Source organism: Cuculus canorus, chromosome 11 (genome assembly GCF_017976375.1).
Source record: "Cuculus canorus isolate bCucCan1 chromosome 11, bCucCan1.pri, whole genome shotgun sequence".
Taxonomy (NCBI): domain Eukaryota; kingdom Metazoa; phylum Chordata; class Aves; order Cuculiformes; family Cuculidae; genus Cuculus; species Cuculus canorus.
The window spans coordinates 1,200,585-1,220,869 of NC_071411.1; the positions used below are offsets into that span (position 1 = coordinate 1,200,585).

A 20,285-nucleotide genomic window follows, 5' to 3' on the forward strand; every position below is an offset into this window, starting at 1 on the left:
GCACTGCCTGGGGTTGGTGTGGCGCAAGTGCAGGACCTGGCACTTGACCTCGTTGAACCTCTTTTGTGGGCCTGCATAGTAAACCGTGTCGCTGACATGAGCTGGGTTCAGTAGAACTCTTTTTGGAGGGCCAGCCATGGTGCAGACCCCGAAAAGCACGAGCTCGCAGAGCTAATACATCGTGCATCGCTGCAGACATGGTGGAGGGAGCAAATCGGATCAGACTGAGCAGGGGACTGTCAGAGCGAGTGCTGCTGCCTGTGTTATTGAACAGTGACCTGATGTTCAGGGGTATTGCTGTGTAGTTCAGCTGATCTATGCCAGGCCTGGTATTGGTATAACTTTATTTTTTCCCAGCCTGATAACTTGAATATTCGCTTCTAAAGATTTCTTAGCTTGCAAGGAAGTTTTCTTTTTTTACACATTGGTAAGCTTGTTGACTTAATGCAAACTGGATTGGGGGAGAATATCCAAAGGGGAAGAACAAGAAACACCAGGCCTGCAGATGTCTGCAGGCTGCTAAAGGTCACAGATAAAAGGACTGGCTGGTGGCAGCCGCCCATAATGATGACTGCCATAAACATCTTCATTTGCTGTCTGCTTCATGAAGAGTGTGGTGTCAGTTCTCTTAGATTCATCTCCCAGAGAGGAAAAAATTGTTAGAGCTTGTGGTGGAAATCCTTGGGACCGTGGATATGTGAAACATGAGCCAAGCGACACTCTTGGGCCTGTGTGGCCAGTTGAAGGAAGCTGTTCCTTCGGAAGTGGTGTTAGGGTGATGGATCAGTGGTGGCTGTAGAGGTTGCCTTCAGCAGCTGCCACACTCTTGCCCAAGGCCTGCCAGGCCCTGCTGTGCTGGGCTCCCTCTTGGCAGGGCAGCTGACTGCAGTGGCATCTGGAATCGCTCCCTGCTGTAATGTCAATCATAACCTGCTCCTCTGCCTGCCACCCATCCGGCAGTGCTGAAGGGAGAAGAGACAGGAGTTGGTGTGCTTTTCTCTGCGTTCAGCCGTGCTGGCTGGGCCTGGCAGTGCCTGTACAGTCTCCTGTTCCACCTGACCCCCGTGGGTAGTTTAGTTTTAGCCCGTTTGAGGTTCCTAGCCCCCTCATTTTGCTCTGGGCTCTGCCGCAACCTTTTTTTTGAGTACTTCCCATTACAAGTCCTGGCTTGGGCAGTCGCCAGGAAGTCCTCACCTTCTCTGCTGGTGGGAAGTGGATGAAATTTTAGATCTCTGTTGAGGGAAGTGTTGTTTGTGGGACTCAGCTTGATGAGGGCAACGCTGGAGAACAGTGTTGGTAGTGATTTATCAGCAAAGCCTCCTCTGTTATCTGCATTTTTTTTGAGGGCAGAGTAACCACAGCAGGCCAATAGCAGCGATCATTTCCTTGAACAGCAAAGAGCTTTTGGCCAAAATATTTTGGATTAAACATTAATTGCAGACTGTTGTTCGGCAGTGGTCTCTGTTGTTTATAGACTGGTGTTCTCACATTTCTAGCTGCACTCCGAATGGTGTCAGACAGCACCGTATGTTGGAAGACACTATGTTAATCAAAGCAGATATCAAATTGTTTGCCCACCCGTATTGACAGTTTGATTTCAGAAGTCGATTGATGCTTGCAAATTTGGAGAAATTGCAAACACGGAGAAACAATTACATTCATTCATGCCTGAGTGCAGTCTTGTGGATCCCGACTGGATGTTGTGCATGCCCTTTCTAACCAGAGGGGATTTTCTTACCTGGTGTGTGTCCTTCGCCTTTGGTTTATTGTCATGGTGTTTATTCAACAGGTCTGGGTGTTCTTAGAGTGGATTATCCATTCCTGGAAACCTACCAGACAAGATCACAATGTGGGGAGACCATCGACAAGGCAACCGAATGGGGTCTTTCCGGTAAGCATTTTTGTTTCAGCAGCATTCTTCAGTACAATAAGCCTTAGGAACTTCTTGTTTGTCAGTATTTCTCCACATCCTCCCACCACTGGACTGCTTAGATAGAATTTCCGAGGTCTTTGTGGAGCTGGGTGTGATTGGCAGAGAAAAGGCAAGAAAAGTGACCATGTAACTTTTGCGTTGCTGTCAAGCTTTTTAATTTCCCTTTATTTTAACTGCTTTTGAGTCTTCTGTTCCTTCTCCACACCACCTTTCCTAGCAATGCTTAGTTTAGCCCTTGCAAGCTGTGGTGATGATATGCCACATGGGTTTTGGTGCTGTGCACTGTTCAGACCTAGAAGAGAAATGCCTAATAGCAAGATGTTGATTCTCTTTGACCGTGGTGCAGCCTTAACTTTAGAAATGCGGGCACTTCTGCTGCACACAGAATTTGATGAAAGCTTGGAGAGTTTAGCTCTTTCCATGAGGTTAAGTAGACCCTGTATCCCCATTTTCTTTGCCTTGCTCTTTCATAAGACATTTCTGAATGTCATTGGAACTGTTATCAAGATTCATATGCGACTGACCTGCACAGCATGCTGTTTTCTTAGCTTATGTTCCTCTGGTTGTTTGGGCCCTACATTTGCAAGAGGGCTCTGGGTATGAAAATAAAATACAAATGGAGGCACCAAGGACAAGGGTTTTCCTCTGGTCTTTCATCCTTTGCTCGCGTGTCCACCTCAGTTACTTGAGTATCAGCGAGATAAAGGTACTTCCTCGTGGCAGACCTTGGGTTCTGCTATAGGACTGCTTCAAATAGTTGTCCAATCTGTTGAGAAAGCTGATGAGATTGGAGCTGCGAAAAGCAGTGCCCTCTACAGTGTGTCTTAACAGTACTGATAGGAGCATGATTGTGTTTTGTGATGGTATCAGTAGGGCTGCTCTGCTGCTTTTTGAGTGCATTTTATCAGCGTCATTCTTTACTGTGCTGGGTGGGGATTCTAACCTTGAACCAGGTTTTAATTACTGTTCCGTACAGTGGTGAAACACGAGTGTGTGGCTTAGGAAAGCTGTGTGTGTTTGATTAACTGTACAAATGTCACCTTGCATTTTGTTGGTGAGTGATTCTGTAGCAAAACTCTAACGAGAACGTGACTGTAGTTGCTAAGGAAGTGCCTGCTGATTTGGGTAGCATTTGGTGTTATTTTAAAACATGTTGATACTTCATTTTTCTGTTTTTTTTTTAATGGAGCCTCGCTCAGATGAACAATCACATAGCTTCACTGCAGGAAAAAACTCATTGGATTTTGAAAAACACCTAAAGTTCACCTCTTCCTGAGGGGTTTCGTGCAGATATTGGGAGAGCTCACAGCTGTGGTGTTGTAAACTCATTGTAAACTGACAGCCATTCTGGAGGCACGAGCACAGGATCATCCTGAGCATCAGGTGCTGGCCCATTCCTATCAAGTGCCCAAGTCTGAACTGAGAGCTTTGAGCATTCTGCTAGTTCAGGCTCCAGCATGAGGAAGCCTCTGTGGTCCATTAACAGAGCGTGTGGTAACCTCTGTGCTTCCGTGCCTGAGGATGCTCTGTTAAGTTGGCAGTTTGTGATACTGCCCGGAGAGCTTAAGCTCAAGTGGTTCCTTGCAGGCGTGTGCTGGTGATGCTAATGAACACCCACACTGGCCGACGGAACCTTCTGCAGCTGCCGAGCTGTGCGCAGTCAGGACTATGCGGATTTCTGCCATCATTAACCCATTAATATTGCAGGTATTCCCTGTTGAGTGCTTCTGGAAAGTGTGCTGAGATGGGAGCACCCAAGGTTACTTTCTCACCTCTGTCGTATGCTGCTTCATCTTAAACTGCCAAACATCAGTGTCTTCTGCGGATCTTAGACTGTTACACAACTCTATAAAAGTTTAGAGAAGAATGTGCTGCTGTGTAGATTGCAGACTCTAAGCACGTTATGAATAATACTGTCTTTATTTCTACAGTGGGAGCCAAGAAGAAAGGTTTGCTCCCGGGTGGAACAGGGAATATCCTCCTTCCCTTGATAGTCTTGCTCAAGAAAGACACTCTGGCAACTTCTCTGGCAGAGAATCACTTCCTTTTGATATCCAGGCATTCACAGGCCTCCTCAATCCTCAGTTTGCCAACAGAGAGGAACCTTCTTACAGCTTTGGAGCTAGAGATGGACCACGTAGTGACTTCAGAGGTGGGGAGGGGCACCATGAATTCAGGGGCAGAGATTTCGCACCGTCTGACTTCCAGGGTAGAGATGAGTCTCAGATGGATTTCAGAGGTAGAGAGCCACCCTCTTCTGAGTATAGGGGCAGGGATATGTACTCTGGAGACTTTCGGGAGAGAGAAGGGCCACCTATGGACTTCAGGGGTGGGGACGGTCCTTCACTGGACTACAGGAACAGGGAAACGTTCCGTATGAACTACAGGGACAGGGAAGCACATAATATGGATTACAGGGGCAGAGATGAACCTCCACCAGACTTCAGGGGAAGGGGGTCTTTTGATCTAGATTTCAGGGGTCGAGATGGATCACATTCGGACTTCAGGGCAAGAGATGTGTCGGAGTTAGACTACAGGGGCAGAGAGCATTCCTATTCAGACTTCAGAAACAGGGATGTACCTGATTTGGACTTCAGGGGTGTGGGCACCCCTGATTTTGACTTCAGAAACAGAAACGCACCATCATCTGACTTCAGAAATAGGCACAGGTCCCGCTCTGATCAGGATTTTAGGAGCAGAGATGTGGCTCCTCCTATGGACTTTTCAGATAGGGAAATGCCTCCTGTGGATCAAAACCTTGTAGATTTTAGGCGCAACCAATCTACTGCACCTGTAGCAGAAAGAGAGGGATCTGTTTTAAGCACCAGTAAGAGAGAGGAGTCTGCACTTGGTCTAGATAGAGCTCGCTTTGGTAGCCAGAAAGGAGAATTTCAACACACAGAAGCACCAGCCAGAGAAGAGGAATCGCTCGGATTGAGTCTTGAAGATGACACTTCACACAGTTTCCAAAACAGCCGTGGACCTCTTCCTACTCTTTCGGACCAGGAGGAGCAACCTCAGACATTTGCTAACGAGCAGCCACAGCAGCAGCTTTCTGGGGGGGAGCAGCAAGGATCCGATTCTGATCTTGGGTTGAAGGATGAAGGTGGCCTGGATTTCCTTGGAAGGCAAGATACTGACTACAGAAACATTGAGTATCGCGATGTGGATCACCGTCTGCCAGGGCATCAGATGTTTGATTATGAACACGGCAAGTCCTTTTCAGAAGGAAAACCCAGCAAAGATTCTAGGCCCTATAAGAACCTTCAGGTAGGTGGTTCTGTCAATTGATATTTCTATTAAATGCATGTTGGCCAAAGAATGGAGGGAGATGGGGAGGAGTCTTTGTATCCGATCACTTAAGTTCTATCTTAATTCACCATCCTTGTCTGAGATAATCTGCAAGCTCCAAGTTGTTTTGGTGGGCACCCTTTCTATCTCCGAAACACTTTTGTCTCAAGAGAAGTGTAGTTGGGACTTATTTAATTTCTTATCTAATTAAACAATCAGATTTGGTTCAGAAAGCCCTCAAGTTGCAAAGGGCTGGAGGGAGGGCGCTGGAGGGAAGCAGGAGGTGGAAGAAAATTTTTGGGTTTCTTGTGAGCCAGCATCTCTCATTTGTAAAAACCATCTTGATTGTGTGAACTCAAGGACCAAGATTATCGGACCTGTCCCAAATACGTGAAGCCAAGCAAGCTCATTCGGCTGGGAGGAGTGCCTGAAACCGCCACAAAGGATGATGTAAGTGGGGTCTTTTTCATCCCAAAACTTTTATCAAAGGTTTATAGTTGTACCATTTTTAAGCACAGTTAAGACGGCCTGGTTATTTTCCTCAAGGAAAATCCAGATTTAGAAGTGATCACAGTGTTATTCTGATTTCTGGGGGTCTGGAAGTGCTGAATTTTTTTACAGTCACCTCTGGGGTGTTGGTGGCTAAAAGCCTTGACTCCAGACTCTTTCTAACACGCCTTACTTCCAACATGGCGCTATATATACCAAAACCTGTTATTACTTTGTTATATTTTGGGCCCAGAAGACGTGTAGTGTCTAAGTGCACTTCTTCCTTCTTAGTTACTTGAAATTGCCTGAGATCTTATAAAGACGGAAAAGCCGTCTGCTGCTACTGCCGATTTTAGTAAAAGAAAAAATCTAGGCTACAAGGTGAAAGCAGCTTTCTTTCCAAAAGCTTTCACTGCGAATTAGGCTTTTTTTTGTGGCAGTTGCAGACATGAGAACGCCCACATGCAACAGTTTTTGCTGGGGCTGGCTGTGATGATAGGAGCTGCCGAGGCTTGAGTCTGGAGAATTCGTGGCGTCCTCATCGGAGGATGATGAGACTTGGAACAGCCACCCTGTGCCCCTTGAAGGCAGTAACTGTCCGGCTGAAACCACCATGACAAAACTTTGCATGGTTGAATTCTGGTGTAAATGGTGCTCGCTTAATTAAACAAAACCCCAAAATGCTTCTTGAAACTCCATAAACAGTTCATATAATCACAGAATGACCCGAGCTGGAAGGGATCCACAAGGATCATTGTGTCCAGCTCTTGTCTTTGTGCAGGACACCCCAACATCCACACCGTGTGGCTGAGAGTGTTGGCCAAATGCTGCTGGAATATTGTCAGCCTTGGCGCTGTGACTGCTTCCCTGGGGAGCTGTTCCAGTGCTCCACCACCCTCTGGGGGAAGAGCCTTTCCCTAATGTCCAATCTAACCTTCCCCTGGCACAGCTTCCTGCCATTCCCTCAGGTCCAGAGAGAAGAGCTCAGCGCCTGTTCCTCCTCCTCCCTGTGTGAGGAAGCTGCAGAGCGCAATGAGGTCTCCCCTCAGTTTCCTCTTCTCCAGGCTGAACAGACCCAGCGACTTCAGCCGGTCCTCACACTCTTCCCCTCTGAACCCTTCCCCAGCTCCGGACCCTCCTCTGGATGCTCTCCGGTAGCTTCAGATCCTGTTTATCCTGGGGCTTCCAAAGCTGCCCTCAATGCCAAGCAGAGCAGGACCATCCCTCCCTCACCAGGCAGGCGATGCCGTGCTGGATGCACTCAGGATGTATTCTCAGGTGCTGCAGGAACCTAATGGGGAAAATGTGTCCGTGTGTGACAGAGTTAGAATTATGGAATGTTTGGGTTGGAGGAGACCCTTAAAGATCATCCAGACCACCCCCACTGCAGGAGCAAGAATATCTTTAACCAGATCAGGTTGCGCAGAGCCCCGTCCAACCCGGTTTTGAACGTAACCAGGAACGGGGCTGTCACTTCTAGTTAACCTATAAGGAAAAGCCTTGGGGAAAGAGAAATGTATGTTACCAAGTTCGTCTTTTGCTGAGGTTTTATTTTGGAGCCTGAAGTGGATCTTGATTTTCCTGTAGATTCTCAATGCTTTCCGAGGGCCTGATGGGACACCCGTGAAGGACTTGCGACTGAAAGATTACAGCTCAGGTGAGAACACTTTTCCAGTACTTCTGGTTTCAAGCTTACGAAAGGGTGTTTTTCACACCAATACTCACTTAGGCAGTTTTGTTAAAGTCTTTGCTGCCATAATTGCAGGTATTTTTGAATGAAAATGCCCGCTGAGTTTGTAGCTTGTCTTCTTGTCTTCAAAAAAACTGATGGCTGTGCTCACTGCTGCTTCAGAGGTGAGGTGTGGGTCCTCGTGCCTCTATGTAGATGTAAAAGCACTAGGAAAAACAGTAAGGCTCTTCTAACAGCCATCAGGAGTAAAGCCAAGACTGACATTAGACAGCAGGTTAATTCCTATTTGATTGTTTAGATTATTATTAAACCCTTTTGGATTATTCTACATCTTCTTCCTCAGATGATCTTACTCTGGAACATATCATAGAGTCATAGAAGGGTTTGGGTTGGAAGGGACCTCAAAGCCCATCCAGTCCCACCCCCTGCCATGGGCAGGGACACCTCCCACTGGATCCGGTTGCTCCAAGTCCCATCCAACCTGGCCTGGAACACCTCCAGGGATGGGGCAGCCACGGCTGCTGTGGGCAACCTGGGCCAGGGCCTCCCCACCCTCATCGTGAAGAATTTTTTTCCTAACGTCTAATTGAAATCTTCCTCCTTCCAATTTAAAGCTGTTCCCCCTCATACTATTACCCTTGGCAAAAAGCCCCTCCCCAGCTTTCCTGGAGCCCCTTTCAGTCCTGGAAGCTGCTCTAAGGTCTCCCCACAACCTTTTCTTCTTCAGGCTGAACAACCCCAACTCTCAGCCTGTCCTCATAGCAGAGGTGCTCCAGCCTTCCAGTCATCTTCAAGGCCTCCTCTGGACTTGCTCCAACAGTTTCATGTCCTGCACAAACAGTGTCCTCATGAAACCTGATACATCCTTACATTTCTCCTTCAGTAACGTGAAACCATTACCCTTCTTAGACATGAAGACAGGTTAAAAAAAGAACAAGAATAAGTTTTACAACCCAATATCCAGCACTGGGTCTGGATGTGCTGCCTCATTCAGAGAATGAAGTTTTGTTCTACTTCTGATCAGTGTGTGTAGGAGTTTGAAGAAACAAAGAAAGATTTTACAAGGCTGCTTTGTGAGCGAGTTGTACTGGAACAAAGCTGTGTGATGGTAGGAGACGTGGGGTGAGTTCTGGGGATTGGTTTGGATTGTGCTGGTAGACAATACCTGGAATCTGGAGGGGAACATCTGAAGTTACCTCTTCTGCTCTGATGATGCTGAACAACTCCTGCTCCAGAGTGAGTTTCTCTCATTTTCCAAAGAGAAAGAGCATGACAGGCCTGTTGTCCCTGTTTTGCTCAAGCTAGGAAAGCAGAGGTTTTCACATTTGTCAGTGCTTTCCCTTATTACCCGTATGGGCTGCATGCGAAGCAGCTGGAATTCTTGGTGTCAATTCCTCATATAAAGCTTTATGCTTGTTTACTAGGAGGCAACCTGGGGCAGCTGGGTGTTTCTCAAGTATGTTTGTGTTCCTGGAAGCTGTCAAGGGAGATTTCACAACCTTCTTATGACCCTTTGAACTGAAGAACACCCCTATGTCACAGAACCTGATTTGGCGGAAGGAGCAGGGCTTGCGGGGCACCATCGATCTTTCTTACTTCCGTTCCTCTTTTCACAGCACAGTGTGGCTGTCGTCAGCCGCGCAACACGGACTGTAACTCAGTCATTGCAACACACCCATTCCTTGCCTGCGCTGTTGTGATTTGTAGAGTTGTTTTTTTCTGAAATCCATCACTCTTCAGTAATCAATCAGCTGGAAGTGGGAATCACTTCCTAAGTCTCTTATGTAGGTTACTCAGACTTACTGCCCTCATTGGAGACTTGTTTTCTCCTCTTTCCCACTCCCCGTTTCAAAGGCTACTCAAGATAAGACGCGTTGTCTGATGTCACATGCAGAAGCCCAGTACTTGCTGGTGATCGCATGATTGTGGTTTCTTCTCTCTGAAAGCTGCATTCTGTTTGTCTCTTCAGCTGCAAAGTTGTAGGGTTTTTTTAAAATTTTTTTGGCAATTATGAGGAGGGAAAGAATGAAGTTAAAATCAGCTCATGTTTTAGGAGCTATTTAAAGCTGTTGCTTAACCCTGTTCAGTCACCATCAGTAATTGAAGCAGTGTAGCGTTATTCTAGGTTACGTGGATACTCCAAAGGCTTTTGTTTTGCATTAAGTCCCGAGGCTGCAAATGCAGCTGCTAATTTAAAGAGCTTTCTGAGCCTTATTACGCCAGATGGGTACATCTAGGACAATAAAAGCTTCCTGAATTGTGAAAACAATTTCTTGAAATTGGGTAACTAGGAGCTGTAGTGAATTTAATTCAGCTTTTCACGTTGGTCTGTCCTAAAGAGAAATCTGGGAAGCTGGATTCATATTAACTCCTGAAAAGCTAAGCCTGTTTGAAACCAGAGGCCAGCCCTGATCTGGGCAATGCTTTTCTACTGGGCCGTACATGTAAATATCCATAAGAATTAAATCAGCCTTGCTCGGTTGCTAATGTCTCCGGGTGTGCCTGGGCCCCCCGGCCATGCTCTCGGTCTGGTGGGACAGCAGCCTGGCTCAGAAGCACGCGTGCTAAGCCTGAGTGGGTCATGTGTTTTTGAGTGCTGTCCAGAAATGTTAAAAATAACATTAATCATGAGTATGCGTGTGGAGTGCGTTTGAGGGAAGAATGCCTGCAGCTGTGGGAGAATAATAACCGCCAGAACAAAGGACATGCAATTAACTCGGGATAAGTGAGGTTTGCATCAGATTCACAGAAAGATAACACTTATCATAAAGCTGATCTCCGCAGCTTCTACGTGACTATTCCACTGTATGATCCTTCACAAGGCTCTTTTTGGGGGAAAGAGAAGGTTGATATTTCTTGGATAAAGCAGCTCAACCTCTTTATAAAGCCCTTTCTTTTAACACAGTGTATGTGCTAAGGGAAGGGTATTCTCACTGAAGGTTGTGCTGAGCGTGCAACACTGTTCTCGATGTACCTGGTGGGATTTTGGTATGCATCCGTGCTGTTTATTCTTGAGATTATTTTGCCTCCGAAGCCCACAGGTGGAAACGGTGGCTGGATTTTGAACAAGGTAGTGAGAGGAGAGGTCTTGGGAAATGGTGTAGTAATTCGATTGAAATAAAAAAGGCAGGTACTTACAGACCATTGTAAAATCTCAAAGTCATAGTTTATAGTGTTACCCTATGCAACATTAACTTGTAAATTCCATTAGGTAGATTTTGTGTGTTCAGACTCAAAGTATCAAATCCATTTGTTGAGGGGGAGAGAGCATCTTCCAGCGTCACTGATAAGCCTTGGCAGAACTGTATGAGGTTGTTGGCTTGTCTTTCTGCTTGCCTTCTTAAGTATTTTTGGTTGTGGCTGTTCATTAATATTACAAAGAATAAACCTGGAGGTGTTAGTGGAGTCTTCTCAAAGACCATGAGCTGCGTTTGCCATGGGTGTGCAGCTGCTTCGTTAGATACTGGTGGTGGAGACATGTCAAGGCTTTCATGTGGCCTCCCTTTGTGGAGCTGACAGCACACTGGGTAACAGCACCAGACTGCTTGTGGCACCATGTCTGTCCTTCTGTTCCTGTTAGTTCTGACTGCCAGGAACTTGAAAACAATACCTTTTGGCCTTCGAGGACTCTAAAACAAACACACTTTGTCCTGGTTTTGGTTTTGGTCAAGTTCTAAACTCATCTCCTGCCTGAACTTCATGGAGCTTTATTTCTGCTTTGCTGACTAACGTAAGTCATAAGCAAAGTCTGAGACAGCATCTTGAGTGCCTGATGTGCACAGAACTCTTTGGCTGAACACACATGTATGCCCTGGAGAAGTGAGCACAAGGAGCTATCTTTATCTTAAAGGGCTGCTCATGATGAATCATTCACCCTTAAGAGATGCTGCAATGATGTCCAAGTAATTAGTGAAAACACGAAGCACACTGAGCCTTCTGTTCCGATTATTCTCCTGGATACAGTCTGTGGTGGAACAAGCTTGGAATGTGTGTTTTCCAGCCAGGTTTTATGTTGGGGTTATTATGAGCAGCTGGGAAAGGCTGTTTAGGGAAAGTGAGCCTGAGAAATCACTGATAGCCTGCAAGGTTTTTTTAGCTTACTCTGCTAGCCCTTCTGGGGAACCAAGAGGAGTTTTTGCTGAGCTGGGAGAGCCTGGTGGAGAATGGACACACTGACCAAGGTGGAAAGCGGCATGTGCGGAGAGGAGCTTTGCGAAGCAGACCTGGAGGGACCAGGTGAGCTGGGTTGTGATCAGAAGGAGCAGTGGGATCTATGCCAGTCCCTTTATGTCCCCTCTAAATTAGTGCAGTGCTTCAGAAATTGGGAGATTTGGGTTTGTTAACCCTCTTCTAACCCTTCTGAGTACTTGCTTTTGAACCCTGGGTGGGGAGGGAATGCAGCACTGCTTCCCTGGGGAGCAAAGCACCCCTGGAAATAGGATGACTGGGGCAGGGAGGAGCTCTCTGAACACTAGTGATGCTTGGGGCCACAGGGGTGTCCGTGTGGATGCAGGTGGCTGGTGCCAAAGGACAGGCATACTCCTGTCGTGGAGGTACATGCAGGAAATCATAGGATCGTCGAATGGTTTCAATTGGAAAAGACCTTTTACGATTAAGTCCAACCATCAGTCTAGCCCTGCTAAGTCTGCCACCAGACCATGTGCTCAAGTACGACATCTACTAATCTTTTAAGCACTTCCAGGGATGGGGACTCAACCACCTCCCTGGGCAGCCTTTGCCAGTGCCTGAGAACCCTTTCCTCTTAATATCCAACTTACATCTTTCCTGGTGCATCTGGAAGCCCTTTCCACCTGTCCTGTCACTGGCTACTAGGGAGAAGAGCCCAGCACCCACCTCACTACAGCCTCCTTGCAGGAGCTGCAGAGAGTGATGAGGTCTCTCCTCAGCCTCCTTTTCTCCAGACTAAACAACCCCAGCTGCTCCTTACAAGGCTTATGCTCTGAAGCCTTCACCAGTTTTGTTCCCCTCCTCTGGGTGCTCCAGTCCCTCGATGCCCTTGTTGTGCCGAGGGGCACAAAACTGAACCCAGGATTTGGGGTGTAACCTAAAATCGTCCCTAACCTAGCAGCTACTTAACGGCAGCTGCCTGCTCAGTTTTGAAAAGCTTTCTTTTTCAGCAAGCACTCCTGGTACCTAACGTTCTTTATCGCTTGCTTAGTCTCTTCTTGCTCTAGCATTTATTTCTTGTTCCGTTTTGCCAGACTTGGCCCTTCCGTATTTCTTGGAACTGCTGCCTTTGTCCCGCCCTCTGTTAAACTTCAACTGCCTTGGCCAAGTCCTAGCAGAAACTGGATTATCTTGCTTGTTCTCACTCTGCTCTGCCGCACTGGTGCCTTGTTAAATATTAATAAGCCCCTTAGATAAACCCTTCAAAGGTGCTTGTTATTTCCCTCCAAACGCAGCCTCTCCTGTCTCTAAGAATAGTGAATCCTTGGTTTCAGGAAGCCCCTGAAATTTCAAATAGTGTTCTTTAGTGTTATCTTTTGCTAAAAGTCTTAATCTAGGGTCCAGGAGCTTGTACTTCATGACGGAAAAAAATGGTACAGGTTTTTGAGTGGGGAGAGGATGTTTCTGGAAGCGATCAAGAACTGTGCTAAACCGAGACCTTCTGTTTCCTTCCAGGAGTGATGAAGTGCCCTTGGGGGTCTCCCCTTAAAGGGTGGATTTGTGGCCAGCTAGTGGCTTCCTCACAAAGAGAGCTGGGCACCAGCCCTATGGGGTTTGATTAGGAGTAGGTCCCACAAGGACTTCACATTCTTTGGACCAAACCAAAGAGTTGCTGTGGGTTGGTGTGAGATGTCTGATACACGCTGTGGTGCAGAGGTGCATCTTTCCTGTTGTGCTAATTATACAGAAGATAACTTGGCTCGCTGTCAAGGCTGGTGCCATTGCTCCACAGGAAGAATAATTCCCTGCTGCTGTGTTTAGTGCTTTGCACAGTGAAGATTGTGTGGCTCGCTCTACTGTCAGCCACAAATAAAAGCACACAGATCTTGGGTACTTGCTGAGAGCCAAAGTGATCGTCCAGGAGTCTGCAATATGCTGTAGCACATGGAGTTTCCTCTTTTGGCATTACCAGCTTGCCCGCTCATCAGTAGAGTTCTTGCGTCCGGAGGGGCTCACCTATCAGAAGATGAGGAGATCCCTTCAGCGCTGATCTGCGTGAAGCAATTAGTTCTTGTTTGTAGCTAGAATAGTCTGGTGAGGACTAGAAGAGCACTGAGTTGGAATTAGTCCCTGGTCATCAATACCAGTCCTTGCCAGTTTTCCCAGCTGTGTGGGCTTTTGATAGTCTCACTTCATTTCAAGGGCAGGAGTGCATGGTCTCTTGGAAGCAAAAGTCGTTCCTGCCCATCTTTCCCCACCTGTGATGTGGTGGCTTAGGAAACAGGAAGTACAAATCTGTTATAAGTCTGTGTTTGTGGTGAGGATCACCCTTGTTTTAGGGCTACAGGGCATGTTCAACAGAAAAGGCAGCACATTCATCTCTAAAACATGCTGGTAGCCTTTTTGGGGTGTGCAGTCCTTTTCTCTGTAACCGTTTTTACAAATGTGCTCACTGATTTTGCATCTCCAGCACAAAACTTCAATGCTTTCACAGCATGCTGACATTATTGCATTGATTGCTTCTCTGAGTCATTCAGGCTAAACAACAGATTGAATATCCTGCCGACCAGGTTCCTGTCTGCAACACCTTCCCACTTATGCAAGTTCCAGTCATAGAATCATGGAATGGTTTGGTGTGGCCAGTGGGAGGAGGGAAGAGATCGTCCCTCTGGGCTCAGCAGTGGTGAGACTGCACCTTGAATCCTGGGTTCAATTTGGGGCCTTACCTCAAGAAGGACATTGAGGGGCTGGAGCGCATCTTGGGGAGGGAACGGAGCTGGGGAAGGGTCTGGAGCCCAGGGGCTCTGGGAGCGGCTCAGGGCTCTGGGGCTGTTTAGCCTGGAGGGGAGACCTCATTGCTTTCTGGAGCTCCCAGAAAGGAGATTGTGGTGACGTGGTGCCAGGCTCTTCTCCCAGGTAACAAGGGGTAGAATGAGAGGAAATTGTCATAGAATCATGGAATGGATTGGGTTAGAAGAGGCCTCAAAGCCCATCCAGTTACAACACCCTGCCATGGGCAGGGACACCCCACTGGATTTGTCTGCTCCGAGCCCCATCCAACCTTGAACACCTCCAGGGATGAGGCAGCCACCACTGCTCTGGGCAGCCTGTTCCAACCAGTCCTCTCATGGAGTTGTGTGATGGCCCCAGCCTTCCTTGGATCCCAGTTTCTGTACAAATATAATATAATCCTTGATCTTTAATAAAGCAGCACTGTGCATGGTGTTAGTGTTGTGGGTTTTTCCCTCTGCCCCACGGCGCTTGTGTACAAACCATTGTCCTTCTGGGGCAAGAAGGGCTGAGAGCCAGCTGGGGCTCTGACTGTTGTAGTTCCTGTGGTTTATGGGGCTGCCTGTGTCCACCTTTAGGGTGTCTCAGGCAGCTCCTTTCTGCCTTCTGTTGTGGATGTAGGGAGGAGGATGGGCTGTAGCTCTCATCCTTTCAGAATGTGGCTCATTTGTTTCTTTTGGTTTCAGTGCTGTTCTCTTGTGCAGCGCTGTCAGGAATGAGTGTACCTCCTCATAGAAGGACAGGATGAAGTGGCAGGCCAGGTGTGGCTTGTAAATGCTCAGCCTTTGAAAGGAGTTTGGGATACGGCTTATTGCGGATCGTCCTGTTTAGTATTCAACAGCAAGCTCTTCTGGTACAGCTCTTCAGCTTTCATAGCTCTGAAGACCAATTTTTCTACACAGTAAAAGAGATCTGACAAATTTATGGGCGCTCAGAATCTACCACCTGGTGTGGAGAGAGTTCTCGGGTCTGGCTTCGGAGCTTGCATTAGCAAGGATGGATTGCACCCTTCCCCGCTGTGCTGCGGGGCGCCCTCCAAGGTTTCAGGCAGTGCCGACAGCTTTATTTTCTCTGCTCATCACAGAAGGCACTGTGCTGTTGCCCATCCTCACTGTAATGGCAGGATATGCTGTACAAGCACAGGTGCAGCTGCTGCTATGCATGTCCAGGAGCTCCTGGCTTCTTGGAAACACCCTGTGTTATGGCCTCCTGATAACGGTACACTGTAATAGCGTGGAGGTAAAGAGGGAGCCCCATGTTTTCCAGTATTTTCCTCTGAGGAGAGTGAAGTATGATCCATACTTTTTGCATGGATAAACTTCTGCATCTTTCCTTGGAGAAGACAGAAAAACTGGTGGATGGGGTCATGGGTGGGTTGCCAAAATCTCCCACAGATGAGGGACGTCCTCGTGTCCGCCAAGGAACAGTGGATTCTCCAAGAACAGTGTCTGTCACCTGTCTCTGCTGCCCACGGTGTGTGAAGGTCAGCCTGTCAGCCTTACAGGTTCCTTCAAGAGATGTGGAAGTCCTTCATATTCACTATGTACTTCGTGCCGTAGTTGCCTTTGGAGCAATTGAGCTTTCTCCTCTAACATGGATGAAACTCATAGCAGATTTCCCTGCTTGGCTCTGCTCTGCCGTGCTGTCTCTGGAGGAGGCATGCAGCGACGCCTGTGCTTCAGCAGCCGGCCATGGCTCTGCTTTCATGTGCTGTCTCTCCGAGTCCTAGGAGTGCCCAAAACTGCAAATACTTTTCTTCCGTGGTAGTTGTCTCATCTGACAGGAAACTTGACATAACATGTCATGAAGTAACATATTGCTGTGTGTCAGTTGTTCAGGAGAAACTGTGTGAGTACAGAAACAAGTCTTATTTTAAATCCTGAGTCTTTGATCTTTTTATCTGAAGCCACAAAGCAGTGATTTTAAGTCAGGTTTTTGGATGAACCACGGCGTGCTAGCAGGGACCTGCTATTTATTGTTTCATTGTCAAGTTTCCCATCACTAAAACACATCTGTTTCAGAGGCAAGATATTCCATACTCAAATGTTTGCAGAGCAGCTTCCTGAAGCTCTAAATATTTTTTTAGCCGCAAGTATTAAGCAATCCTTTATGTTTTCGGTGCAGAGCACAACTGAGCATGCTTTGGGAATATCTGTGAGGGATTGTGTTTACATAGGAGCGCTTAAGGGAAAGCGGGTCTCCTCTGGATCCTGTGTGCGTGCTCTCCCTTTGTTCTCCTTTTGCCCCTCATTTGCAGCCCGTGGTGCTGTAGGTTTGCACAGTGGAGATGTAGTTAAATGAGTCCTTTTAGACAGTGATCCTAAAACACGGGGGGAGGTGAGGACGTGCACGCTTTACAGCTACGCTAGGGCCAAAACCTGAGTGAGTTCAGGTGTTGGAGGACTGTTCCCCTGTGAAGTTCTTTGGATGGTGCAACTGTGCTGCAGTGTGCTCAGAGGTTGTGTGTGGGGAATACTGATTTATCTCCTTTTTGACAGAGAGTCTGTATTGATCACATATAGTTCTGCCAAAACAGAAATCAATTCTTGCTCCATTCTACTATTTTTGTGGATCCTGAAACTGTAGTATTGTAGTAATTAGGAAGAGAAGGATCCAGTTAAGAAGATACCAGGGTTCAAATCTCTGTGTGAAATCTTGCAGATGAGTTTAGGCCACCTTGAGTCAAAAAACCTGTGCTATGGCCTTCAACAGTAATTTTGCTTTGTTGGTTTGATCCCTTTGGGTTTTACTCTTATGACGTGAATATCAGTGGGTGTCTGAGAGCTCGTGTACACAGCAGAGGACAGCTTACCTTGGGATGCTCTTGGATTCCTGCCTTGAGGTGCCTCTGTCAAAATCCCTGGGCCTGCTTCTGGTCACAACAGCTGAACTGCCACGTTCTGATGGGCAAACTATGTCAGGGCTTTGGAAACAAAGACAGACAAGTGCAGCAGCTGCTGCGCGAAGAGCTGACCCAGCCCTCCAAAGGAGGCAGGGAAGAGACACAACAGTTGGTGGCAGGAGCCTCTGTACCTGCTCCCTCTTAAGAACCAGCCTTGACTCACTTGGTTTTGTTTCGAGTGTTGTGCTCTGGGTAAGGTGATTATTGTGGAGCACGGAAAAATCAGCAGAGATTGCATTTTGAAGGTGCTCTGTAGCAGTGCCGTTGTTGCATAGGCCTTTCCATCATGGTCTGATATGGAACGGTGCTGTGGTGGAGATGGGGGCAGGAGGAGAGGGTGGGGATACCGTCCCATCCCTGGCTGATGTTGCTCTGCAGTTCTCACATACCGAGCATGCTTGTCCGAGCTGTGCAGGAGGCTGGATCCAGGGGTGGAGGAAAGCATCAAGCCATGCAGATCTTCAGTAGTTTGGAGCAGAGCTGCAGGCTGCTCTCTTCTTCGGCGCTGTCTGTGCAAGGACAGCTCGTAGTGAATGGCAGAACGCTGTGTCCCTCTGCAACTTGACCCCAGGAGCTGAACATATGTCCTGAAGCTGTTTTTTGGCAGGATGTGGGGCCACAGTTCCTGGGTTTGGTTCTCATGGTATGTGTTACTGCAGCTGTGCTGGTTAGAGAGGTCGAGTTTTGTGCAGGAGGGCAGAGGTAAGAAAGTGCGCAAGGAGAAATGTGCTGATCTTTCCCTGAGCTGTCTCTGTGCAGTGCTTAGGACGATCCGGTAGTGTACAATCCTCCAAGCATCTCCGTGTTTGTGTCTGTGTGTAACACTCAGCGTTGCACTCTCAGTTGTGTCATGCTGGATTGAATCCATGGCTAAACCACTCACTCACTTAATGAGGACTGTGATGTAAACTGCTTTTCATTGTAGAGCAAATGGAGTGAAAACTTCCGCAGTCTTGCTTTCTGCCTGTTGGGAGACCCCCTACTTCATGGAAATGTGCTAGCACTCTTGCTGATTATGGCAGCTTTCAGAAACCGTTTCTGTGAAGAGGAATCGGGAGCCTTACAGGCTGACAAATATCAGTCACGCAGCCGTTTTCTGAACAGGAGGGAGAGAAGTGACTTTAGAGTTCTGGGTTTGAATAAGACTTCAAAATGTACCATGTGAGCCTGCAAGCTGTGCGGCGAAGTGGCAGAGATGTCTGCCCAGAGAGCAAAACAGGCTCCCAGCAAGGGGCAGCACTGCTCCTGGAGAGCAGCACTCTGCTGCAGAGAGAAGCTCTGCTTGCCCTTCAGCATGTGATTTAGTGTGGCTGGAACTGCAGAGTGGAATGGATACTGTGGGAACTGTTGGGTGAATTTGGTTCTTTCAGCTGAAACTACCTCTAGTTCCAGGTGCCCACTTCATTTAACAATACCAAGTGGCTTTAGCTGCATTCCACCACGGATGGCGTGCTGCTGGCCTGCGTCTTTCCCTGAGCTGAAAAGCCCTCAGCTTGATAAAACCCTCTCTAATGTAATTGCATTGACTAAAATGATGCGGGGAAGGGGAAGGCGTTCCTGTGTGAGGTAGAGGAGCAGCTAGGTTCAAACTGGAGTCTTGTTATGGTGGCTGATGTTTAAAGGCAGGATTGTGTTGTTAGAACAGGGTGCAAAGAGCTCTCACAATTAAAAGAAGCGATCAGTAGGGTTTGATGATGAAAACATTTTGTACAGCCCTGTCTCTGAAGTGGTTAAGTACAAAGATGGTGAACAAACAGAGGAGAAGAAATTGGTGAGCGCAGTGATGTTCTTTGGTGTAGGCTTATGGGGAGATGGAGAGGACTGGAATGCCTTGCCTGAAGGAATTGTTTGTGGAGTTACCTTCCCCCGGAAGGTGAGGGCTGAAGTGGTAGGAACCAGATACGTACCTGGTTTGGAGGTTCAGATGTGCACTTTTAGGAGAGAAAACAATGTCTTTGCCAGGACAGCTAGGTGCCTAAAAATGGTACAATCCCCATGCAGAGCAGCTTTCCTCTCGCTCATAACCAGCCAGAACAGCAGTGGGAGGAGGGAGCCGAGCATTTCCTCTTACTGTTTGGCCATGTGGAAAGCATGGCAGCCCGTGATCATCGGGAAAGCACTGTTTTGGGGTGAGGTGGTCTTGGCGCATGAAGTCTGAGGTTATTCCTCAGTGCTTCGATTCTTGGAGCTACTTTCAACATCAGGGATGGCTCTTTGGGTGGTCTTAGCTTCTGTAGCACTCACCCTGCACTGTATGTGGGATGTAACGTTTCAGCACAGGTAACGGGAGGACACAGTTAAATCAGTGGTCCCTTCGGCCACTGACTAAGATGGCAGGTTTACAAGGAGCAAGAAGAGTAAAGAGAGGCTCTCTTGGTTCTTACTTCTTAAGCTCCCACACCCTCTTATTACGTATGCAATAACAGCTATACCGAAACGAGAAAGTTGGAGTTCGCCGTCCTGCTCCACTACACTTTTTCATAACACAAGGGACTTGGACGTCAAAAGTAAGCAAGTATTGAAAGAAAAATAGCAAAGGAGTCACATTAGTTCTTTGTGAAATATCACCCAATTAAGATGCTGGCTGTTCATGTGAAATGTGTTTGCAGCAGGGTGTTTTGAAATGACTGATCAGTGCTTGCTTTGGAGAGCGTTGCCTCCGAGACAGCACTAAATGGGACACTGGCGATGGAAAATCACTGTGCCTTTAAAAAACAACGAGGCAATGATTTCTTGCGCTGAGGAAGGGTGTGCCTGCCGCTGGGTTGTGTAAGGGGAAGTGGGAACTCTCCGTTATTAACATTCATGATAAACTGCCCAGTTAATCATCATCCAGCCCTGGTTTCTCTCTTTTTCATTCTGGAGCGGAGGGGGGTGGTTTGAGGGAAGCTGGGAAAGGGAAACTGAATATTTGATGTGGCTTTCTGTATGACAAGGCACTAACATGACTCCCGTCTGTATTTAAATGCTGTCCCCAGGTTACGACTATGGCTATGTCTGCGTGGAGTTTTCACTCTTGGAAGAAGCCATCGGATGCATGGAAGCCAACCAGGTTGCTTTAC

General features: G+C 47.5%; 1 protein-coding gene across 1 annotated transcript in view; it reads left to right on the plus strand.

Annotated features, from left to right (window-relative positions):
• The first annotated feature begins 1,737 nt into the window (after nt 1–1,737).
• RBM6 (RNA binding motif protein 6) overlaps nt 1,738–20,285 on the plus strand; it is a 51,411-nt gene continuing 32,863 nt past the window's right edge. The window contains exons 1-5 of the mRNA XM_009560642.2: nt 1,738–1,891; nt 3,865–5,203; nt 5,585–5,674; nt 7,301–7,370; nt 20,202–20,275. Of these exons, the coding sequence (XP_009558937.2) occupies nt 1,848–1,891; nt 3,865–5,203; nt 5,585–5,674; nt 7,301–7,370; nt 20,202–20,275 (1,617 nt within the window). The 5' untranslated portion in view covers nt 1,738–1,847. The remainder of the gene's footprint in view (nt 1,892–3,864; nt 5,204–5,584; nt 5,675–7,300; nt 7,371–20,201; nt 20,276–20,285) is intronic.